General features: G+C 41.8%; 1 protein-coding gene across 1 annotated transcript in view; it reads right to left on the bottom strand.

Annotated features, from left to right (window-relative positions):
• LOC139718307 (uncharacterized) overlaps positions 1–21962 on the bottom strand; it is a 78733-nt gene that overhangs the window by 5478 nt on the left and 51293 nt on the right. Inside the window, exons 8-16 of the mRNA XM_071629790.1 lie at positions 21456–21587; positions 20477–20596; positions 14832–14968; positions 12822–12948; positions 11919–12011; positions 10733–10927; positions 9651–9789; positions 8760–8967; positions 2595–7281 (exon numbers count right to left, since the gene is read on the bottom strand). Of these exons, the coding sequence (XP_071485891.1) occupies positions 2595–7281; positions 8760–8967; positions 9651–9789; positions 10733–10927; positions 11919–12011; positions 12822–12948; positions 14832–14968; positions 20477–20596; positions 21456–21587 (5838 nt within the window). The remainder of the gene's footprint in view (positions 1–2594; positions 7282–8759; positions 8968–9650; positions 9790–10732; positions 10928–11918; positions 12012–12821; positions 12949–14831; positions 14969–20476; positions 20597–21455; positions 21588–21962) is intronic.

Below are 21962 nucleotides of genomic sequence, written 5' to 3'. Positions count from 1 at the left end.
AAGGCATTGACTCTATAAAAAAAATATCCAAACAAAACAAAGCAAAGTTGGCTAACACTTTTACATGTTGTAGAACATGGATGTGCAAGTGTCTGAGTTTCCATGCACAGAAGAACAAAGTGTGGAGTGAGTTCTCTGGTTTCACATCTATTCTGGTGGATGAAGCAAGATAGTTTCGTCATTCTATTCAAACTGAAAGCTTTCTCACAGCCCACACGTCAGACATGTCTCGGGAACTAAAAAGGCCAAGCACCCATCAAAACTGTAATGAGTCACCAGTGATGAGCCTCTTTAGTATGTGTGGTGATCCCCCGACATTGAAATCTTTTCTTCATCTTTTTCTTTCTTTTTTTGATGTAATATCAAAAGAAGACAGCTGTGAAAGTCTTGTATGGCTAAATACTCATTGTTAAAGAGTTGTGGTTTGTGAACAGAAACAATATATGCGTAGGAACATTCTGGGGGTGTTTTATCTTTTTTTTTTCTCTCTCATTTATTTTCACTTGCATTTCCATGCACGAACACTTATCAATTTCATAATTTTTAAAACTTGTTTAATCATGACTGTGAGAAAGTGCAATTGAAACATTGCTGGGTTTCCTGTGTAATCTTAAAAGGATGGTACAGTTTTGGTAGAGATAGGACTCAGGTTTCCAATGGTTTTTGATGATGATTTTGTTGAGATAATGAGAAACCTCTAATGAAATATTAAAGAGCACTTCATTCTTAGAGGAAATCAAAGTTTATTTGATGAATATTGGTTTTGAAATGGCTGAGATATCCAAAGCAAAGCGATCCTTTTAAAGGGTGGGACCCACCTTTAAATAGGATGGCTTTGTTTAACTTTGTTTCTGAATATCTCAGCCATTTCAAAACGGCTTTCCATCATATTCCTTTCGGAGTTGTATGCTCTTTAACATTTCGTAGTCACAGGTGTTTTCTAAGTATCTCGCAAAAAGTTAAAACCTGAATCATCACCTCAACCAATACTATACCATTCCTTCAACTCTTTGTATGATTCGGGGTAAGCCCCGTGTGTGCCACATTATTCTGAGACTGTAATGCCTGAATGCTTTTAGGAAAACATTCTGTTTTTCAAAACATGTAACTTATCATAGAAATGTTCAAGATAGAAATGCAGTGCAGCAAAGTTGCAGAAAAAATTGCACATTTTGATATAATGTAAATTTATGACAAAGCTATGGCTATGACGATTTCAGTGTGCTGTGGTTGATTGCAGTTTTGCGTTTGACCTGAATATGCAAAGTTGGCTAGCCATTGCCTGAGTTGGGAGTGTGAACATGACACACAAGGAGTTAATGCTATGCAGACGACATGTGACACTAGTGAAGGCTTGACTTTGACACATTGTCTTCTCAGTCGACATTATGACAACCAAACCACAAACTTATATCACTTTCCATCTGACATCACCACAACAGTGTTTCCGTTACATGTCTTCCAGAGGACAAAAGGAATCTGTTTCTTCTACAACAGGCTGTGCCACCTAATTTTCCCTCTTTGTGAAAGCAGCTTAGGCCCATCAAGTAATGCACAATTTACACTTCTAAAACATTCTGGCTGAACGATTGACAAGTATTTACAAGGCAACAGACAAGTGAAAAGTGCGTAACGCAAGCTGGAATATAGAGAGTAACAGTGATTTAAAGTTCCATGCTATTATGAACAAGATGTGTCTGAATATTTGGATGTATCACATCCCTCAGCCAAAAGTATTCAGGGAATGTGGAAGCTTACAGTATCAGAAACCATTTGTCAGTAACATTTTGCAAAATCTTCCAATTATTCAGTAACTTCCTTTGCCATAAGATATGTCTGCAGTATCTTCAATGTGTTTATGTATGATTTGCTTTTTAAAATACTGCCTACATGTTGGTAATGTTAAAATATCCTACACAACAAGGTGTATTTGACCTTATGATGAAATATGGTACAAAAATAAATAATGATCTGTTTTGACTGCAATGGAAGAAATTAACGTGTGCATACAAGCAACCACTGGACTAACATATTTAAGTTCCCTTCAAAAGTCCGGGTAATGAGGGCAGAGTGCCTTGCCTAGGGGCATATCTTCTGCCACTAGGGGACTTGAACCCAAGACCACATAATTCATAGTTGAAGGTCTCATTTACTGAGCCACAAAAAAGCTCGTAATATTGTGAACTGCATATCAAAATTTGATGGAGAACAAAAGACAGACACTAATGTACATGCCAAATATTTTGTGAGGTTTTTTATTTTCGCAAATTTGAAAATGTGCGAAATCATTAACTCTGATCCAGACATGAATGTGATGTGCACACATACATTTCTATGTTCAGTAATGTACTCCATCATTGTGAATTTAACCACACGCGAAACTGTTGGCAAGTCCTGATTCGCGAAATATTGGACTTGCTAGATAAATAGCATATACAGTAGGCAAAACAATTTTTTTTACCTGATGGGATTACCTTTCATAGATAAAGATTGTGGCAAAACGAAGACACACAAAAGACAAAATAGAGACACATAGATACACAGTTAGAAACAGAGACAGGTACATATACTTTGAAAGAAGTAACAGTTCCTACCTTCTTTCCCAAGTTCTGTGCCTGTGTAGCGGAGGTCATGACGGTCATGGCAGCCTGTGTGGCTGAGCACAGCCTTGCCAGGGTGTGCATGCTGCTGTTGGTGCTCTCCCGTAGCTGCTCGCCCCCCTGGCCGGCTGCGCTCACCACCATCTTGGTGTTGCTGGTGAACTCCCGGACCTCTGAGAGGAGGGCGTCTTTGGCCTGCCGGAAGCCGCGCGCGTTGGGTTGGCTCTCTAGGGAGGAGATGCTTCTCCCCATGTCTTCTGCCAGGAGAGTGATGTCTGCCATGGCGCTACTGATGGCAGTCACTCCGGCATACTCCTTGCTCTCAATGGCCATGATGACATCCATGGCAGAGGCCTCATGGTCGTAGTTCTCGTGAGAGTCCTCATCAGACGGTTCAGTTCTGTCCCTTTCTGGTCCACCAAAGACAGGAGGGTCTGAGGAGGGTAAGGGAGGTGGTGACGGTGACTCAGCACTCACCTCTATCTCCATGCTGCTGGAGGGGCTTGGTAGAGGTTCCGGGGATATTGGGGACAGAGGCATGTACACTCTTGTGGAGAGTCTGCTGAGGCTTGCTGCCTTTGTGACTGGTGCTTTGGTTGGGCGAGGGGGCGGTGGCCGCTTAGGATTGCCCAGAGCGGGGGGATAGCTCTCCGTTAGACTGATCAAGGAGGACGGGCGACCCCTGAGGGTGCCATTCTGGCTCAGGTTGGGGGACCCCTGTGGTGTGTCAAAATCTGAATCTGATGCAGAATCCAGGCTGGCACTCTTCATCATGTTCAGAGAGAAGGAGCGCACTCTGGTGTCCACGTCACTAGTAGGTCTGGTCTCGATGTCCAGCGACTCTGACCTCTGAAATCCATTAGCACTGACCCTTGCAACAGACGCATGAACGCCATATTGGTCTTCAGGAGTTTGACTGCTGTCACCATCACCTACATCATCACACGTGGCTGATGGCCACAGAGCCTTCAGAGGTTTTCTCGTCTTAGACTTTGAGCGAGTACTGCTGACACTCCCTTTAAAGGAGCCTTGCTTGAAAGGAAGCGAGTCCTTGAATTGGCCCCACGTCCTGCTCCTATGCGGCGATAACAACTTTGATAGGGAGCCTGAGAATGAAGGCTTCTTGGAGACAGAACCCTGAGGGGAGTTTGATGCTGAGGAACTCACTCTTAACTTTGATGAAGTGGCAGAGGGAGACTTGCCACCTGCTTCCTTTAGCTTCGGCTTGGGAAGGGGTGGAGGTGGAGCTTTCCGTGAGGGATACAGCTTGCCTGACTCCTTAGTGGGGGAGGATTCAGAAAAGGTGTGACTTCGGGCCAGCTGTTTACTCTTTGAATGCCTGTCTTTACTACCAGGGCTTTCACTGCCCTCGGGTCCATCTTTCTGACTAACATCAGCAAGGTCAGGTTGAACTTTTGCTTCCACAGAAAGAGTAGCAGCGGCTTCTTCTTTGTCACTAAAATCAAAATCGCTGGGGATCTGGGGAGAGAAAGACTTTGGTAGCGTTGAAAATCGGTCCCCCAACTCACTATCACCCTGGTCCTCAAACCTGGATGCCTTCGCCGCGATTCCCGGTGCCTTGTATCTCTTGCGTGGGGGCGGCTGTGGTGGAGGGGCCTGAGGAGCAGAGTACTTCCGATGCTTTGGTAATGGTTTCTCTGATGCAGCGCTCGCAACATGAGCATTAAACTTAAGATTGAGGTCTTTAGGTCGGGAGGGTTTTGGAGGTACAGCTGGTTTCGGTCCAAGAATCTTGGGCTTGGTGACGCGACTTGGCTCTGGCTTTTTGATGGTTTCCTGCTCGCCGCTCAGCTGTAGATTTGGCGCCTTTGAGAAAGCATAAATTGAGGAGTCCTCCTTAGCATCCATCCTGGGGAAGCCACTGTCTGTGCTACTCGAAGATGAAAATTCAGAGGGTGACGTCAGAGACAGCTGATCTTGGTCCGGCTGATGAAACCCACTATCAACACTCCCCTGCAGCTTACTCTGCTGAATGCCACGTAGCTTTGACTCTGTTTCCATGGGGCTACTTGATGGGTCACCAATACTAGGGGTGGAGGCAGCAGGTGATGAAGCCAAGGATGACTGCTGAGGTATACTGCCGAGAATAATTGCATCCAAAATATTGGCCACCTTCTGTTCCGGCGACTGCTGGCCCCTTAGTCGTCCATAGCTGTCATAGTGTACTTCAAGATTCTCCAAGTCATTGTCTCCATCCTCACTGGATGGGGATTTGGGTGACATTGATCCTCTCTTTGAATTTCCAGGAGAGGTTGCATTTTCACCAAGTAAGCTCTTCCCATCTTCATGTTCATTTCCACTTGTTTCTGTAAGCAACTCCAAGATGTCATCCGTAGGACTCACTGCATCTTGTCTCGTGTCATTTCTTTCACTTCCATCAGGAATGTCACATTCCTTCTCAGGAGTCATTGATAACTCCAGGAGTTCTCTCAGGCCTGCGTCCTCATCAATGTCCTCAATCACGCTTTCATCCTGGATCTCTTCCTCCTCTGTATGACAAACTCTTTCCTCATCTCTTAATGCACCAAAACCATCATGAACTTCTCCATCAATATCACCACTGCTGACATCTTCACAGGCAGCATGTGGAGTGATTGTTTGGTCTTCAAAATCTTGTGAAGAGATTGGCATCTCTTTGGAATGTGACAAAATGGTTTCACTGGTATCATGGTCATTAACCTCACTGTCTGGCTCACAAAGATCAGCCCCAGGAGGACTTGATGGCTGTTCCAATGACTCATGCTCTGCACTTGCACCACTGCTTCCATGATTACATTCTGACAGATTTTCATCTGTGTCACTTTCCTCGGCTCCATCAACCAGAGACTGAGGCAGAACCTCCTCTATGACACCTTCATCAAACCCTTCGAAGGTAGGAGGAGGAAGGATGGCTTGCAGAAGCTCTTCATCAATTTCCCCTGTGTCCATGGGAGGTGGTGGTGCAATAGCCAGAGATGCTATCAGAGCTTCAATGTCATCACCTTCCCCCGGAGAGCCGACTTCTGCTGGTTCTAGAGATGCCAAGTCGATGTTGTTGAAGTCTCTGGGTGCTGGCGACAGTGTATTGTCCTCTGCGGCATCAATGGCAGTCAGGTTGGGACTGCTGCCATGCAAAGTTGAGGTGCTCTCATTGTCCGAGCTTGTGGCACAGAATGCCGCTGCACTGCCTGGTTCAAAGGCTTCTTCATCTTTGAGGGAAGGGGTGTTGCTATCATCGAGTTCCATGCTCGACTGCAAAGAATAGGGGGCAGTTACTCTGGACAAGTGTGCATAGTCTCTTGGGGATGGACTCATTCCAACATGGTCCACATTATTGTTATCTATTTCTGACGAGATGGTCTCGTTGCCCGAGTCGGATTCGCATTCAATGTCCGGACCTTTCGCCGCAGCTTGACGGGGCTGGTCGACTTCTTCCATACTGGCACTCAGGGCAACCAGAGCCGCTAGCTGCATGCCATGAGCTTCATCAGACACATCCAAGGGAGATCTTAGAGTTGGCTCGGGTGACGGCATGTCAATCATCGATACAGGTACATCATCTTCCTCGTCAACGTCCCTGTCATCTGCCACCCCTACCCTTAGTTCGGTGTCACTTTCATCATGCACTTTTATGTGTTCCATACTCTCATCTGGTAACACCACTTCATCACCATCATCATCATCATCATCAGATTTGACAGCTTGATTGTCTTCAGCATCTGATGCCCCATCACTAGAACCACTCAGGTTCACTTTAATATCCAATGTGACATCATCATCATCTATACTGTTTGCTCTGCATTCTACATCTGCTTCAATGTCTACTCTGTTTTCTATGAACACATCTTCATCTCCTTGGCTATCGCCACTGCCCGGTAATGAACCCGAGCGGGATAAATCAGAGTCAAAGTCATAGTCTCCCACTCCTGTCAAATCTATGACATCGCTGTCCATGCTCTTAGAATGTCCCTCAACGTCCTGAAGCGAGTCATCACTTTCATCACTGTCGCGCCTCCGCTTGAGTCTGGGACTCCGCTTGTGGTGCTGGATCAGGATAGAGTCTCTCGCCATCAACCGGGAGTTTGGCCTCTCTGGTTCGCCGTCCTGGGTGCTGCTCTCGGAGGCATTCCTGTCATCCGTCTCCCCTTCCTGCATACTGCTCTCGTGCAGGGGAGAGGACCGAAGAAGCTTCAGGTCTGTGCCGCTCACATTGTCCGAGTCATTCGTGGCCACGGTGTCCCTCACATTGAATTTCATGCCCGTGATGGACCTGAAGATCTTTTTGCTGATGCCCTCCGTCAGGGACTTCTCTCGCTTCTTCCCTTCGGCGGACTTGGAGCTCTTCTTCTTGTGCACCTCGATCCCAAGCTTGCTTTTCAGGCCGGAAACCTTTGTATCACTGTCGGGACTGGGCATTCCATTGCTCAGTAGAGATGAGATTTCTGCTAGCACTGGGCTGGCAGCGTCCTCATCATGTCCAGAACTCTTCTCCTCCGATTGTGAGTTATCCTCTGATCCTGGAAGCGACTCATTGCCATCCCCAACATCATCCTGCCAGGTCTCCATCTTGCCCTCGATCTTGAGGTCTTGGTCTGAGGCCAGGCTGGCTTCATCCGTGCCCTCCCCATCATCCGTGTTGGGTGAGTCAAGCTCCTCTTGCAGCCTGTCTGGCATCTTTAACCTGCGACAAATATAAAACAAAAACTGTGTTCACACTTAACAGTTACCATTCATGGGGATCCCATCACAGTTTCTGATTACTTTCTCTAAATTTTTCCTCTATGTCAAACTGTATTGCAAGGTTATGCTTTTGTAGGACATGTAAGCCTGATGTGTAAAAACCAAGGATATATTACAAGGCTGACCAGATTTGTACAATGTAGAATAAGCTTATTTGAAGAAAGTGGAGAAAATATGATGCATAATAGCAATCCAAATATCAGGTGAATCCTTTAAAGGGCTGGTACAGTTTTGGTTGAGATAGGGCTTCTGTTTTCCAAACTGTTGTGATTATCATTTGTTTTTTTCGAGATGAGAAACCTAGTATGAAATATGAAAGAGCATACAATTCTGAAAGGAATTCAAAGTTTATTTGATGAAAATTGGTTCTGAAATGACTGAGATTTTCCAAATAGAGCATTCCTAATAAAAGATGGGACCCACCGTTTATTAGGATCACTTTGTTTTACTTTGTTTTTGGATATCTCAGGCACTACAAAAAATAAATTTCATCAAATAAAGTTTGAATTCCTCTTAGAATTGTATGCTCTTTCAAACATTTCATAAAGTGGTTTCTAAGTATCTTGGAAAAGTTTTAAACTGAATATCTACCTCAACCAATACTATACCATCCCTGTACTAAAGCAGGGCTCAACACGCCCGGTGGCCACCAAAAATGAAAGTCGGGCCACCAAATTTTAAAAAAGGGCAAATTTGGTGGCCCGCCTCGGGCCACCAAAATATTTTGAAATGTGTGTCAATTAATTCGTAACTTTTTTCGCCGGAAATTAGCAGTTAAATTTGTTTAAAGGAAGGATGAACAGGACTGAATGAGTGTCTGAGAGTGAGTGTTGCGAGTTTGTTGAGGTTTATTTATGAGTAGTTTCTACGTGTACATATGTTCAACTTCCAATTCTTACTATGATAAAACTTTGAAATTTGTCTCATTAAAAAATGCAACTTTTAATGTTTGTTATTGTTTGTTTTTCAGGGCCACCAAATTTTTCTCTTGGGCCACCAAAAATTTGAAATTGAGGATTTTGGTGGCCCCATCGGGCCACCAAACAAAAAAGTTAGTGTGAAGCCCTGACTAAAGTATGACTAGTTGCTATGACCTCTTGATTAATCCTTTGAAACAACTGCTTTATGGGTAATTCTCACTGAGTACTTTAATAAACCTCATCTTCATGTCCTTCTGGTCTCCATTTTCTGAGTCAGACTTTTATTCTTTTTTCGATTCAATGTGCAGTAGGAACTCTAATTTATTCAGGAACAATACCACCGCATTACAATTTTTTTCCTTGAAGAAGTGTAAGGAGAAAGAAACTGATTTTAAGTGAATTTTTCTTGGTTTTGCCGCATGGCCACAGAGTCTCTTCTTCATCATGACCAAAGCCAATCAACAAGCACAAACGGGTGACGGAAATGCTTTGCACGAACCGTTTGATGTCGGTGTGAGGAGGGGAGTAGGGCGGGGGTCCAGTGGATAGGTCAATCCAGTGGTCACCTTCCCTCCTCTTCTCTTGCCCTTTGACCTCCCCGGACGTGGCGTCATCCTCGTCTTCTTCAAGGATAAGCTCCGAGGCCAGGTCATCTGGGTAGTTCCATCTGGTTTTGTGGACCAGGTGTCTGCTGCAATATGGAGGAGCTAATTGCAAAGTAGAAGAATAACAACGAATATAAAAGACAGCATATCATATTTGTCTGATTATTTTCTTTTTACATAATATCCATTCATATTGCTCCCTAATGTACAAAACTTGCGATGGGGAAGTGTATGATGATTCATGACAATGCTTATAAACATCAAACTTGTACTGACCATATGTGTCCAAAAGAACATGTAGGAATGATGGAACAATATGGCAGCACATCAATTTGTCCTACAACTGAGAGGCACAAGTTAGCTCCAGATGGCATACCCATTGACAAGCCTTCAAAATGAGCACAAAAAGAGAGCCTCACCCTTCTAATGACTGCTGCTCCTCCTCTCAAAATCACACAATCAATTGAATAAACATAGCTAGAGATCAGCTATAGCTTATGATGACAGTCTCCTGCATTCTTCTCTTGTCAATTGTCATTAAATCAATCCCCCCCCCCAGCGTTTACTCAACATTATGAAAATTTAATGTGTTCCATAAACTGATTGCTCTTAGCTTTGCAATCATACTTTGTAGGTTTCTTCTTTTTCACTTTGTGTCAAAAATGTGGTTTTCAAGTTTGTCTGTTTGTTTGAAAAAAAAAATCACAAATCGAATCAAATCAAATCAATTCAAATCAAGTCAAATCTTAAAGACACAACAAAGAGCGATATCATTTGCCAGTTACCATCTTTCTTGCTGGTAAGACTGCATATACTGGTCTCTGAGAGGAGCGTCCGTTGCCTGTTGACCAGCAGCTTGTAGTAGCCACTGATGAAGGTGGCCATCTGGAGAGCTTCATCAGTCGGCAGCAGGAATACAATGGGCTGTTGGCATGAGGGATGGTGTATACAGACATTGTAACTTGACTTTTACCAGCGACTGACAGTCTTACAAGAATCTATTTCTCCTTATCTTGTTCATTTCACTGTTTTTCTTCTTGTTATCAACAATAACCATGCAGAATAGCATAATCTAATGACATAACATGTCAGAAAACAACAATCAATCATGGATACAATCAACATATCCTATGACAAGTCATCAACGGGAGACCACTTTCTGAAGACAAAGTTTCTTTGTTGGTTTGTTACTTTATGTCCACTCTACATATGTTCATTCTGAATCCTTGAAAACTATCTGTTAAACTTTGGCATGTTTATATATTTCATACCCCTTCGCAAAAAAAGTATAGAGAGAATTTAAGTAAAAAGCTAAATGTTCTTCTACCCTTTTCACTAACATTGGAATATATATGACTGAGTTTCACCAGTTACCACTTTTGCCTACTGAGCATATATAGTCTGTGAAGGATAACTCAGATGGATAACTTCAACACAACAGATCTCTCCCCTGTTGCCCCCCCCCCTCCCAAAAAAAAGGGAAAGAAACAAAAGAAACAAAAAGAATAAGAGTAGGCAACTTTGAAAGCACTGCATCATTTTCCTTTCCTCTCTCAGCATGCAGTAATCTTTCATGTGCACTAAGTCTTGATGCAAGATAAGACAAATAACATTTGCACTTTGCCACAGCATCATGGCACGACAGTGACTAAAAATGCACGGTTTCAACAAGACAAGAGACAGAAAAATAAGATACATGAAGAAGAAAAGTAAATACGTTAGGATGACATGGATAGGAAGAGATATGAACCATTTAAGATAGGGAAATAAGAAATATATTCTGCTTCTGAAGCAACGATAGACACATCCATCAAGCCACACAGTGACCTTTCGATGTGACCATTTCAAATGAAGGGTCACTACCCACCTGACCGCTCTTCTGGTGTAGCTCCAGGCGATGTACCCCATCCTCCGTCCCGCTCTCCACGGTCAGGAGCAGCCTGGTCAGCTGGTTGAACTCAAGGACCAGGGCCTGGTGGCCAGTCTTGGCCAAGAGACTGACATCGCAGCGCGGCCCGATGATCACGGTGGCATCCGACTGCTGGTCGACGTCCGGATAGTCCTGGAAGGCAGACGGGGAAAAAACACATCAGTGAGAAGGACAGTGCAGTGCAGTGATCATGATCGCAACTCGCCTCCCATTCAATTCCATTAATCAGATGAATCAAACTAGTAATGCTGAGGTTGACAATGATGATCATAATTAGACTGACAATGACAACAATAATTAGAATGAGAGTGACAATAATCATCATTATTGACTTATTCACAAAATACTATCATCACCATAACACCATCACCACCATCATTCTCTTATTGTCATTTCTAATACTTTTACTACCACTACTAATGCTATTTCAATGGTCAGTAAAATAACAATTATCAGTATTATCATCAATATATATAGTTCTCCAGTTCAACATTAAAAAAAAATCATAAAATATGATGAATGTTTACCATGTGAACATCATTTACGCTTTCAGTCTATCAGTACTCTTGCTACATCAGTGCAGTGTAAGTGGCTGGGACTACAGCGAACGTTTCCCTTTAACAGACCTGGCAATATGATTCCTTTCACCGGGAAGAGCTGGGCAATACCCTCCTTAATGATATTCTCAGTTCTATCTTGCTTGTATGCTCCATGTGCTACAGACATACAATGTACTACTCATGTGTCATTTTTCTGTATCTCATTTCCTTGTGCAATTGATCTCTATTGAGGGTCAATAATCTTGAATTCACAACTGTTGCTTTGAGAGCAATTTAAGCATACATGTATAAAAAGCTCCAAGTTTTATGGAGCAGCAATTTACAATGTGCTTCCCTTTGTTATTGCCATGAGAAAAAAAAACAATTCAAATAATTTGATACTTCTACAGAAGAGCTAGAAAATCTGCTACTACTTGAGACATAAACCAGCACGATTTCTGAGAATATAGAAATCAGGTGAAAGGTAGGCAAATAGAAACAGTAGGCAATGTGTATGAAAGTGGAACCGCACCTCCCAATAAGACATCTGACCGTCGTAAAATAGAGTCTCTGATTACACTCACCAGGATTGTTGTGTTGAACCTCCTGGTCCCAAAGGACTTCAGATCTCCAACGATCTTCAGGTAGTGAAGCTTGGCTTGTAACTCCCTCAGAGTCTAATGGGATTATAAAGTTCAGTTTAGTTCAGTTCAGTTGATTTCTGCATTCCATTTTCAGTACAATACATAACAAAATTTCATAAAATGTGATGAATTAAATGAAATGTTCTTAAGCATCAATGAACATCATGGAACACAATCATATAATTAAAAGGAAAACAAACAACTGTATAAAGAGAAAAAATATAAGGCAATGTCAAATTAAAGGTACACTATACATGAGGGGAAAACTTCAAATTGAATTTTGAGGGACAAAATATATCTATTATTGGAAAAGTGTCACTGACTTGTTAAAGACTTTGGCCACTTCCCTTCAAATTAAAAAAAAAATGCTCTCAATGGACATGTTACTAAAGAGAGGATCCTGACACTACAGATTTGTGAAGGTCACGACCGTGAAGCATCAGGCAATGATCAACAATATTGCCATGTACAGAAGTTGAGCAGCTACCATAGTGATCACACATCTATGCTGCTGTCTGCATAGATACGTTGTATAAGCCTCAGCTCAAAATTATAGAAAAAGTTCTAGAACAGATGTTAATTCATTGAGGTACAAATAGCTCATAGTCGAGCAAACACATTGTGACTCCCTCATACATGGGAAGTGCATGCCTATATCTAAGCTGTCCACTACTGTATGTAATATGCAAATTACACCTGTTGATGAAATCTTTGATATTCACAATATGCACAAAAAACATTAATAAATAAATAACACTTAGATTCACTGAATATATTGCATAATGCAACAGGGCAATGTCATGGTGACTAAAAACCTTTGCAGAGAAAAATGTATGGGCTCACTTTCTGTCCTGGGGCAGCCAGATTCTGGTTCTGCTTCATGTAATGGGACAGGAGCTTGCGCAGGTCCTTGGCCTTGTAGCACGTCAGCACCGTCTCGGGAAGGAAGCGTTCCAAACCATCCTCCTTTCTACATATCCCAATTTGCCAATTTGAAGATCCAATGGATGAGGACAAGACGTGAATAACAGAGAGGGGAAAAACAAATCAGTTTGCTGGTCTTGAAAATAAGTGCTGAGAATTACAGATGAATTAGTACTAGAAAGTCATAAGTACCATTACACGGCATTTCACAATACAGAATTCAAGACATCAGTGTCATCTGTGTATTATTTCAAACGATGTCAGAATGGTTTCTACTCTGAATCAACAGCACAGAGAGTTCTATTTTAGTACCTGAACAAAATATGAGCTCTTGTACTAATACCTGATCATTTTTTTACATGAAACAGCTACATAATACAGTTCCTGTGTTGTCGACTAACTTCTACACACATGCTCAACATCATTGTAAGTGAAAATTATGAGACATCTTTTGAGAAACGAACAAGCTTTTGCCAATGCAGAGAGAAAAACACACATAAAATGTGAAGTTACATGCACATATATACTACATAAAATAGAAGTACACTTTCTATCAAGCAAAAAATAATTCATGTTCATATCATATCATTCACATGAAATAAATTTGTTGCTAACAGGCTGTTAAACATGGGCCTAAACGAAAATGGTCAACTGATCAAGGATCTTGCACAGCCTATCAACATACATATAGATAGGATGTATATGTGATGCGTTACAGATACCAGGATGCCACATGCAACCCAGCTGCAATATCAGGGGGGAAAAAAGTCCAGTCACTATGGCAACAACAGGATATGAATAGACACTTAACGAGCTTCTGCACACAACTCACTATGAAATTAGATGGATGGGAATGGATACTTGCCAAGCAGCAAGACATATAGGTCTCCGTTTCGAAGAGAGATTTGAACTAGTTACAGTAACAGCATCTGCCAAGATGATGACTGATATGACCACAGCTAATTGGTTGTGGCTTAGCTGCTGTCATGGCAACAGCAATAGGTTGCAATATTTGTATAGTGCATATCCAACAGCAGGACTTTGATTATCCAGCCATTGATTATCTGGATTCTCTGTTATCCGGACGTCTGACTGGCTGACAATTTCTTTCATATTTTCAAGTATTTTCCTTGCCAAATCTAACTCACAACAAACACATGTTCAACGAATATCGTGCGAATACACGACAGGGCATATCATCGCAGTGGACTGTAACTTTTAAGTCAGTTCATGAGACGATATGTCAATGACTGGTGCATGCTTGTCACTGGCACTGAGTGCACAGCATTGGTTACAGTACAATGTAGTGGAAGTATTTGACAAGTCACAATATCAATCTCATTGTCAGTCAATATCAATCAAACAAATAATACACGAAGGAATATTTTACTTATATTTCGTTTGATTTCCATATCAACTTATAAAGCATGAAACATGACAATGTCATGCAGATAATCATAATATTAGTGAATTGGTAATAACATGTGTACACCCCGTGCATGATATGCCAGAGAGTGCTGTATTTGAGCATATCTCTCTTATCCAGCCAAATCAATATTATCTGGACGCCCAACGGTACTGACATGGCCGGATAACCGAGGTCCTACTGTAGATGGAGGGCAGGGTTCTACTGCACAACATACTTTGCAATGACTGTGACTCACGATGGCAGTAATTACTGGATACTACAGCACAAGCTGGGCAAAAACCAATCAACTCTGTACATCAAAGTTGTTGCCACGGTGACAGACATTCCTCCAACCTGCAAATAACTACACACCTCATCAAGAAATGACCCAAGAGCATGCAAGGACAATGTAAATGTACAATGCATGACAAGAGGATAGCACATGTCCACTGCACATGTTATTTGGGCATCAAGGAACAAGTTATGCAAGTCATAATGGTACTGGAGACATGGTCACTCACTCGATGGCCTTGATGGTCATCTTGGTGGTCTGCTTGCTGGCCAGGAGGTGCTGGTGGATGTGAAGCGAGGCAAGCCTGACCGCCGTCTCCGGCTTCAGCTCGCTGGAGAAGCACCCTTGCAAGACGTCGTTGCAACACTGCGGTGGGAGGAGTCGGGCAAAGAGTGATTACACCATTAATGAGATATATTTATGTAAAATAACAGGTTTTCAGAAAGCAAGGAGCTGTGCATTTATTGCTTTGATAATAAATGCAAAGGATATATACAGGGAAGGGAAACCACAAGACAATTTCCAATTTGCGATCCAGAAATAGAAGATAAATGGAAAGAGAGAAAAGGGGGGAATACTGTATATGCCAAATATTTCATGAGGTTCTTATTTTCGCGAATTTCGCGAGTCAGGTGCTATTCGCGAAATTAAAGACACACGAAAATATTGACTCTGATCCCGACGTGAATGTGACGTACGCATGTACACTTCTCCGTTCAGTACAGGACTCGACGATCGCGAATTTAACCACTCGCGAAATCGTCGGGTATTCCCGATTCGCAAAAATGTAGACTCGCGAAATATATGGCGTATACAGTAGATGGAGAGACTGGCATAAAAAGGTGGGTAGTGAATGTATCCAATCCGTGTGGGTGGCGCAACTCCTGAATATCCTCTTACTGCAAACAAAGACCTTTTTATTCTTTCCCAGTGGGAGCAGAGTGTAGTAGGAAAGAGGCAGGATTCTGTACCAATGCTGCTCTGATACCCACAGTTATAGCTAGAATCTACCATCACCTTTGTGTCACATATCACAAGGTCACAGGCATATGACTGATTTCAGTGGTGAAACCTATTAGAATAATTTCAAAGTTCAAAACACTTTTCAGTATCATACATTTGAGGTGTATAACCATGTACATGTAAGTATGGTTGCTCATGTGAAAGCAGTAAAACTAACAGAATAATGTCTGTCTTCAATATCATTCTCAATGTTAATTAAGTTTATATGTATGCTTTATGTGCATTTCGCCAATAATAGAGAACTGACATCTTCTTTATATGTCACACATAACATATAAAAACATGCAAATAGTGTTTGCTAATCTGTTTTTTTTTCTACACACACAAACAAGGAACACAAAATTCAGCTGAACCTGAAATGGAAAATAATCAACTCACACACAACACACACACATATATCATGCACAAAAACACAAAATGACAATATACATTTGCTAGAGCACGAGACGGTGCACGTGTATTTCCACGTTCTATTCCAAGCTACTCCATTACCAGCAGTAATCTAACAGTACGCAATAATGTCCAGCCAATATCATCCAAATGCGTCATCCAGCAACAGCCTCACGGTCATTAACAAGTTTATGAAGAGCTAGATTAATGAGCCTCACGAAGTAAAATGCGACAATAAAATTTCATGGCGTTCATTTATTTGGCATTGTGAGTGACGCTGGGAAATTTTTATGAACTGCTGAACATCTTCCATCTTTTATGAGCCAAGGCACTTTAACTCGTCAAGCTTTTTCACCACCAGTTTTGTAATCCATCCAAACTTGACCTAGTTGTAAAGTTTGCAGCCAATTCAGCTGTAGTAGCTTTGTGCCTCAGTGAAACAGAAAGGGCATGTTGACAAAATAAGACTCTGTAGGTGGATCTAATAGTCGATCACTATTCATTGACAATCTAATGGTTTCCAGACATCTCTGCCAATTTGTGAAGAAAGCGTGCAAATCAGCCACGAGAGAGCTCCATCGATTGCTAAACAAAGCACAGTAAGGGTAACGTCATCTGGGGCAAACCATAGGGGGACACGATCATATGGTTTCCCCAGGTGTATGAGGACTGGGCCATTATGTCCTGGTTGCACCCTCGCTTTACATGAGGAGATGCAAAGGGTGGGATCTTTCACATGAATGAATTGTCTATCTCTCTCTCGGTTCCATGACATTTGCTCCTGCGACAATTGCTCCCATGAACTATCTGCGCGCTATAAAGCCAAACATAGGTTCTACCCACAAATATCACCTTTACCCTAATCCTAATCTTCACATCAAACTAAACCTAAAACCCTATCACAACCCTAACCTGAAGTCCTTGGAAAAATAAGACCAGAGCAATTGTCACAGGAGTTAATGCTGCATCATCCTCTCTCTCGCACATGCACAAGCACACACACACACACACACACACACACACACACGCATGAAACCTCCACTTCACGCCCCATCTGTTGAAACAAGAGTTTTTGAAGAGCTCTCTATTAAAACCAGAGGGGGCAATATAACACACAAGACTGCTCATCTGGACTCAAACGCTACACTTCTGATTGAAAGGCTCTACAGTGAGTGAGCGCCTCTGATTACTCATCCTCTGGTCAGATCATCGCAATACTCGACAAGTTTCAATTTTCGTTTACAATGAGGCCACTTCCCTTCCATATCGTGACATTAAATTGATACTTGATGACCGCACCACACAACATTTTAGCATCACACTTCCTCTTTGTCCACATCATATTACGCTAACCCAAAAACTCATTACAGGATGAACAGTGGAAACAAGGCGGCTCGGCTGTTTGATTTACGCCACTTTGCGAAGTCAATCTTTACAATGTGACCTCTTTCTCATAAGGTCTCGTTTAAATATTAACAGGTCGGGTCTAATATCTCAGTCCCCACTTCCTGCAACAATTTTTCCAATAATGGATTCTCGATCCCCAGTGGGCAAACACAACTCATTCAGCCCACCTTCTTCTGTTGCCAACATAATTAGCAATTCTGATGTAAGGCGTTGTCCTCAATCATGGTGCTCTATGGCTGACGTGAATCACACTTCAACTCGCAGTGTCCCCCAGAAGTCTACAATGCCGATGCCATCATTAAAATCATCCTCTACACGGAAGCTAATGTCCCGAGTCGTATATCACCACAACAACAGAACAATACATGCTCATCATGGGAGCTGCGGGTTCTACGGATTACATCCATCAACACCAAGCATCACTAATGTCACATTGAGAACTTGCTTCCATTTTTAGTGAAATTGCACATACACTGCCTAATTACTCTCTTTATGAAATAATGAAGAAGATCCTAACCAAATGACTGGTTGAGAGTGCACACATGACCAGGCATTTATTTTGCGTAACACATAATTTTGCTCATTGCCAATCATTATTGAAGAATAATGACTGGTCATTAGCACTTTCACATTGCCATGGTGACCGGGTGAACTTGCATTATTTTATTTGTTCGCGAAAATGGCTGCCATGGCATATAAAACTTCTACATTTGAAATTGTTTTGACAATGAGGATCTGCTTCATCATTTTGTTAATGTATAATACACATCATTTCTTTCGGGCATTAGTATAATTACCCATACTTCGTACCTTTGAAACAGTCCAAAAGCCCTCTCCTATCACTTGGGGCATGTTAGACTGTTTCCAAGGTACCTTGTGTGGGCAATTTTTACTAATGCCCTGACTGATATGAATTATTTGTACACTGTTGAACAGTTGTTTGACATTAAATACCTCCCTTCATTTGGATGGGGAAATAAAATGCCATGGCAGGGAAAGTAAGAATGAATATAAAGTGTGATGACACACAGACGAGGTGAAAAAATGTAGTAAAATAACCTCCCCCCCCCAAAAAAAAAAAAAACAAGGAAAAGTAGAAATTACGCGGTGCGTAATATATGTCCCCGCCGGAAGTAGCATTTTGTAACAAAATGTGCAATATAGGTAAAAAATCAAGGTCAATGGTCAAAGAAGTCAAAGGTCAAAATTCTGTGTAGAAGTTTTGAAGCCCTCACCTAGTGCCATCACATAAAGCAAATGGAATCGAAATTGGGTTAGAAATGGCGAAGGAGTAGCATTTTGTAGCCAATGTACAATATAGGTCAAAAATCAAGGTCAAAGGTCAAAGAAGACAAAGGTCAAAATTCTGTGTAGAAGTTTTGAAGCCCTCACCTAGTGCTATCACATAAAGCAAACGGAATCGAAATCGGGTTAGAAATGGCGAAGGAGTAGCATTTTGTAGCAAAATGCAGAATATAGGTCAAAAATCAAGGTCAAAGGTCAAAGAAGTCAAAGGTCAAAATTCTGTGTAGAAGTTTTGAAGCCCTCAACTAGTGCCATCATATAAAGCAAACGGAATCGAAATCGGGTTAGAAATGGCGAAGGAGTAGCATTTTGTAGCAAAATGTACAATATAGGTCAAAAATCAAGGTCAAAGGTCAAAGAAGTCAAAGGTCAAAATTCTGTGTAGAAGTTTTGAAGCCCTCACCTAGTGCCATCACTTAAAGCAAACGGAATCGAAATCGGGTTAGAAATGGCGAAGGAGTAGCATTTTGTAGCAAATGTACAATATAGGTCAAAGGTCAAGGTCAAAGGTCACAACTGAAATTCTGTGTAGAAGTGTTAAAGCTCCCATGTAGTGCTATCATATAAAGCAAACAGAATCAAAATTGGCTCATAAATGACAGAGAAGTAGCAAATTGAACATTTTGATCACACACGGACGCACACACGGACGGACGCACGGACGCACGGACGGACGGACGCACGGACGCACAGACACACACACGTACGGAGCCCGTTTCATAGTCCCCTGCTCGAACTCGTTCGGCGGGGACAAAAAATGAAACGGAGCACTAATTTCAAACATCACAGAGATTCACTTCCCTGGCATCACAGTTAAAAACAAAGTGGCAAGTCTTCTACATGAGAGCATAGTTGGTTAATTTTAAAAAGTACTGCAGACATCACACAGCAGCTGGGTTTTACTCTCTCCTATATCCTGCTAGTGAAAGCATTCTTTACTATGGACACACAGTAGATGGGAATAGCACTTTTTACCATGACTAGTCTGTTCACGGAATGAATCTTTTCTATGACCAACTTGTAAGTAGCAAACATGGTCATACTATGACCAACAGGCAGGTTAAGTTCTCTTCACTGTGACCAGCCCCTGGGTAAAGGTCTACTTGATGTGACTAACAAGCTGGTGCAGGTGCTCTGGCATTGACTATCTGTGTGGTAAAGTTCTATATACTGAGATCAATTTCTCTATAAGAGTCTTCTTTAGTGTGACCAACCTATTTAGTTAGTACAGGTGGTAACACTCCAACAAATCTGTTGCTTGGGTGAGAACCCTCTGTACTTCGTAACACCTCTCTGCAGAATTACTAGTACTTTTCCTCGTGGCAAACCTTTTCACTGTAGGCGCTCTCACTATGTGACCAACCCAATGGTGAAGTACCCTCTTCTTGCTTCGACCAACTTCATAGTGTGAATATTCTAACACTGACCAATCTGTGCTGGTCATTGTACCCATTGCTCTACCTAATATCTTTGTTAGATTATATTATGTAAAATCTGTTATTTTCAGGTACACATATATTTGCAAATGAGGAGGTCACAGACATTTTTGCAAGATGATGTTTTTTGTGATTTCACATCAAGGCTATCATTAATGCACTCAAATGCCTGTCTGTTTACTCCTCCACTTTATGCAATGAAGATCAGGAGGCAATATTTTTCCTGTGTTGTTGAATTTGTGGCCCGACAGTAATTAGCAAAATTCGTTAAAATAACAGCTTTTACAGTACTACTCTCTCACTGCTGACTGACCTGCTGGTAGAAGTACTCGAAGGCATTGGGGTCCTCAGTGTGGAGATCGTAGGCATCACATGGGACATAAGTGACCCTCAGCATACACTTCCAGTTTTGACTGCCTGGTCTGTCTGCAATCTGGGGGTGAAATCGGGCAGATTACTTGTCAGGCGAGTCCGGCAGGTACTCGTCAGGCGATATTGAATGCTACCGAACGAGATACTGTATATTTATATATCTATAAATTGGTGATCGCCTGGAACAAAAAGGAGAGGGCATAACTAAAAAAAAATATTTTACATGCAAAAGACAGCTGCCGTACTGTTCAAGATCAGCCATTTACACTGTATCAACTGTGGCATTAAGATTACAAAGGCCGAAACTTGATAATTCGTAGGTGAGCTTCACGTCCCTGCAGTAACTGAAGATGAAGTTGCATTTTGAAGTCACTCCCATCCTCACCTACGTATTTCAAAACCATGAGATAGAATTAGACCAGGATATTCCAAACCACCGGCTATTAACGTTTATTTGTTGTTTTTTCTTGACAATCAATTCTCAAACTCTTGGGATCTGCAGATATCCTTGTAAACTACTGTAAGTACAACTTCAATTTTTTTTTTCTTTTGGTCACAGATGATACATGGCTGACCCAAAAGCTGATTGAATATCAAAGTTAAATATATCAAACTACACTAAAAGGGTCATTTTGTTCTTCTTACTCTCATTCAAATTAACTGTATGTGGAAATTTTCACTGTTGGGAAAATTTTCATGCATTTCGTGAGACAAAAAATTATTGCAAAAATAAGAGCAAGCATTTTTTTTTTTTGCTCCTTTCATGTAAAACTATTTTACGTTTTGATTCCATGGAATTAAAACCATGTGAAATTCATCTCACCTGGTGGAGCGTGAAAAATTAGTCATGGGAAACTTTCCCTTTTTTATGGTATCCTACGGCATAGAGAGGAGTAGTTAGTCTCTTTCCCCAGACTCACCTGTCGCAAAGCCTCATGTTCCTGCAGTATGATGAACTTGTGCTGGGAGGGGATCCGGACGTCTCCTACTACCAGGGAAAAGTACTCCAGGCATTTCAGGTCCAGCTTATCCCGCAGGTTCTCCAACACTTCCTGCAATTGCACAAAATGTAAATCAGACGCCAACACAAACAACAGACACAGAACAGTATTAACGAAAATGACTATTGTCAATCAAGGGTCTGTGTTTTCATTTTCTTCAGCTTTCTTATCTGTCTGATTTAAGGTTTACATTTAAAAAAAAACACACAGCAGGTTGTCTTGGGAACTAAGGGGGGTGGGGGGATGGGGTTCATGGGAAGGTCATGCTAACTATCCAGTTCATTGATTAATATGTCCATATGATGCTATACTATGATTGAGGACCTCCTGTGGCTCATGGAGTGTAAACCCTATGAAATCTTGTGGTTCTAATCATCAAATTATCTCTAGGATTGCTAACTTTTTAGTGTGTCTACATGGGGTCAA

Source organism: Diadema antillarum, unplaced genomic scaffold (genome assembly GCF_040938485.1).
Source record: "Diadema antillarum isolate AM-2024a unplaced genomic scaffold, OU_Dant_1.0 scf00000092, whole genome shotgun sequence".
In the NCBI taxonomy this organism is placed as follows: Eukaryota; Metazoa; Echinodermata; class Echinoidea; order Diadematoida; family Diadematidae; genus Diadema; species Diadema antillarum.
This window is presented reverse-complemented; position numbering and strand designations above follow the sequence as displayed.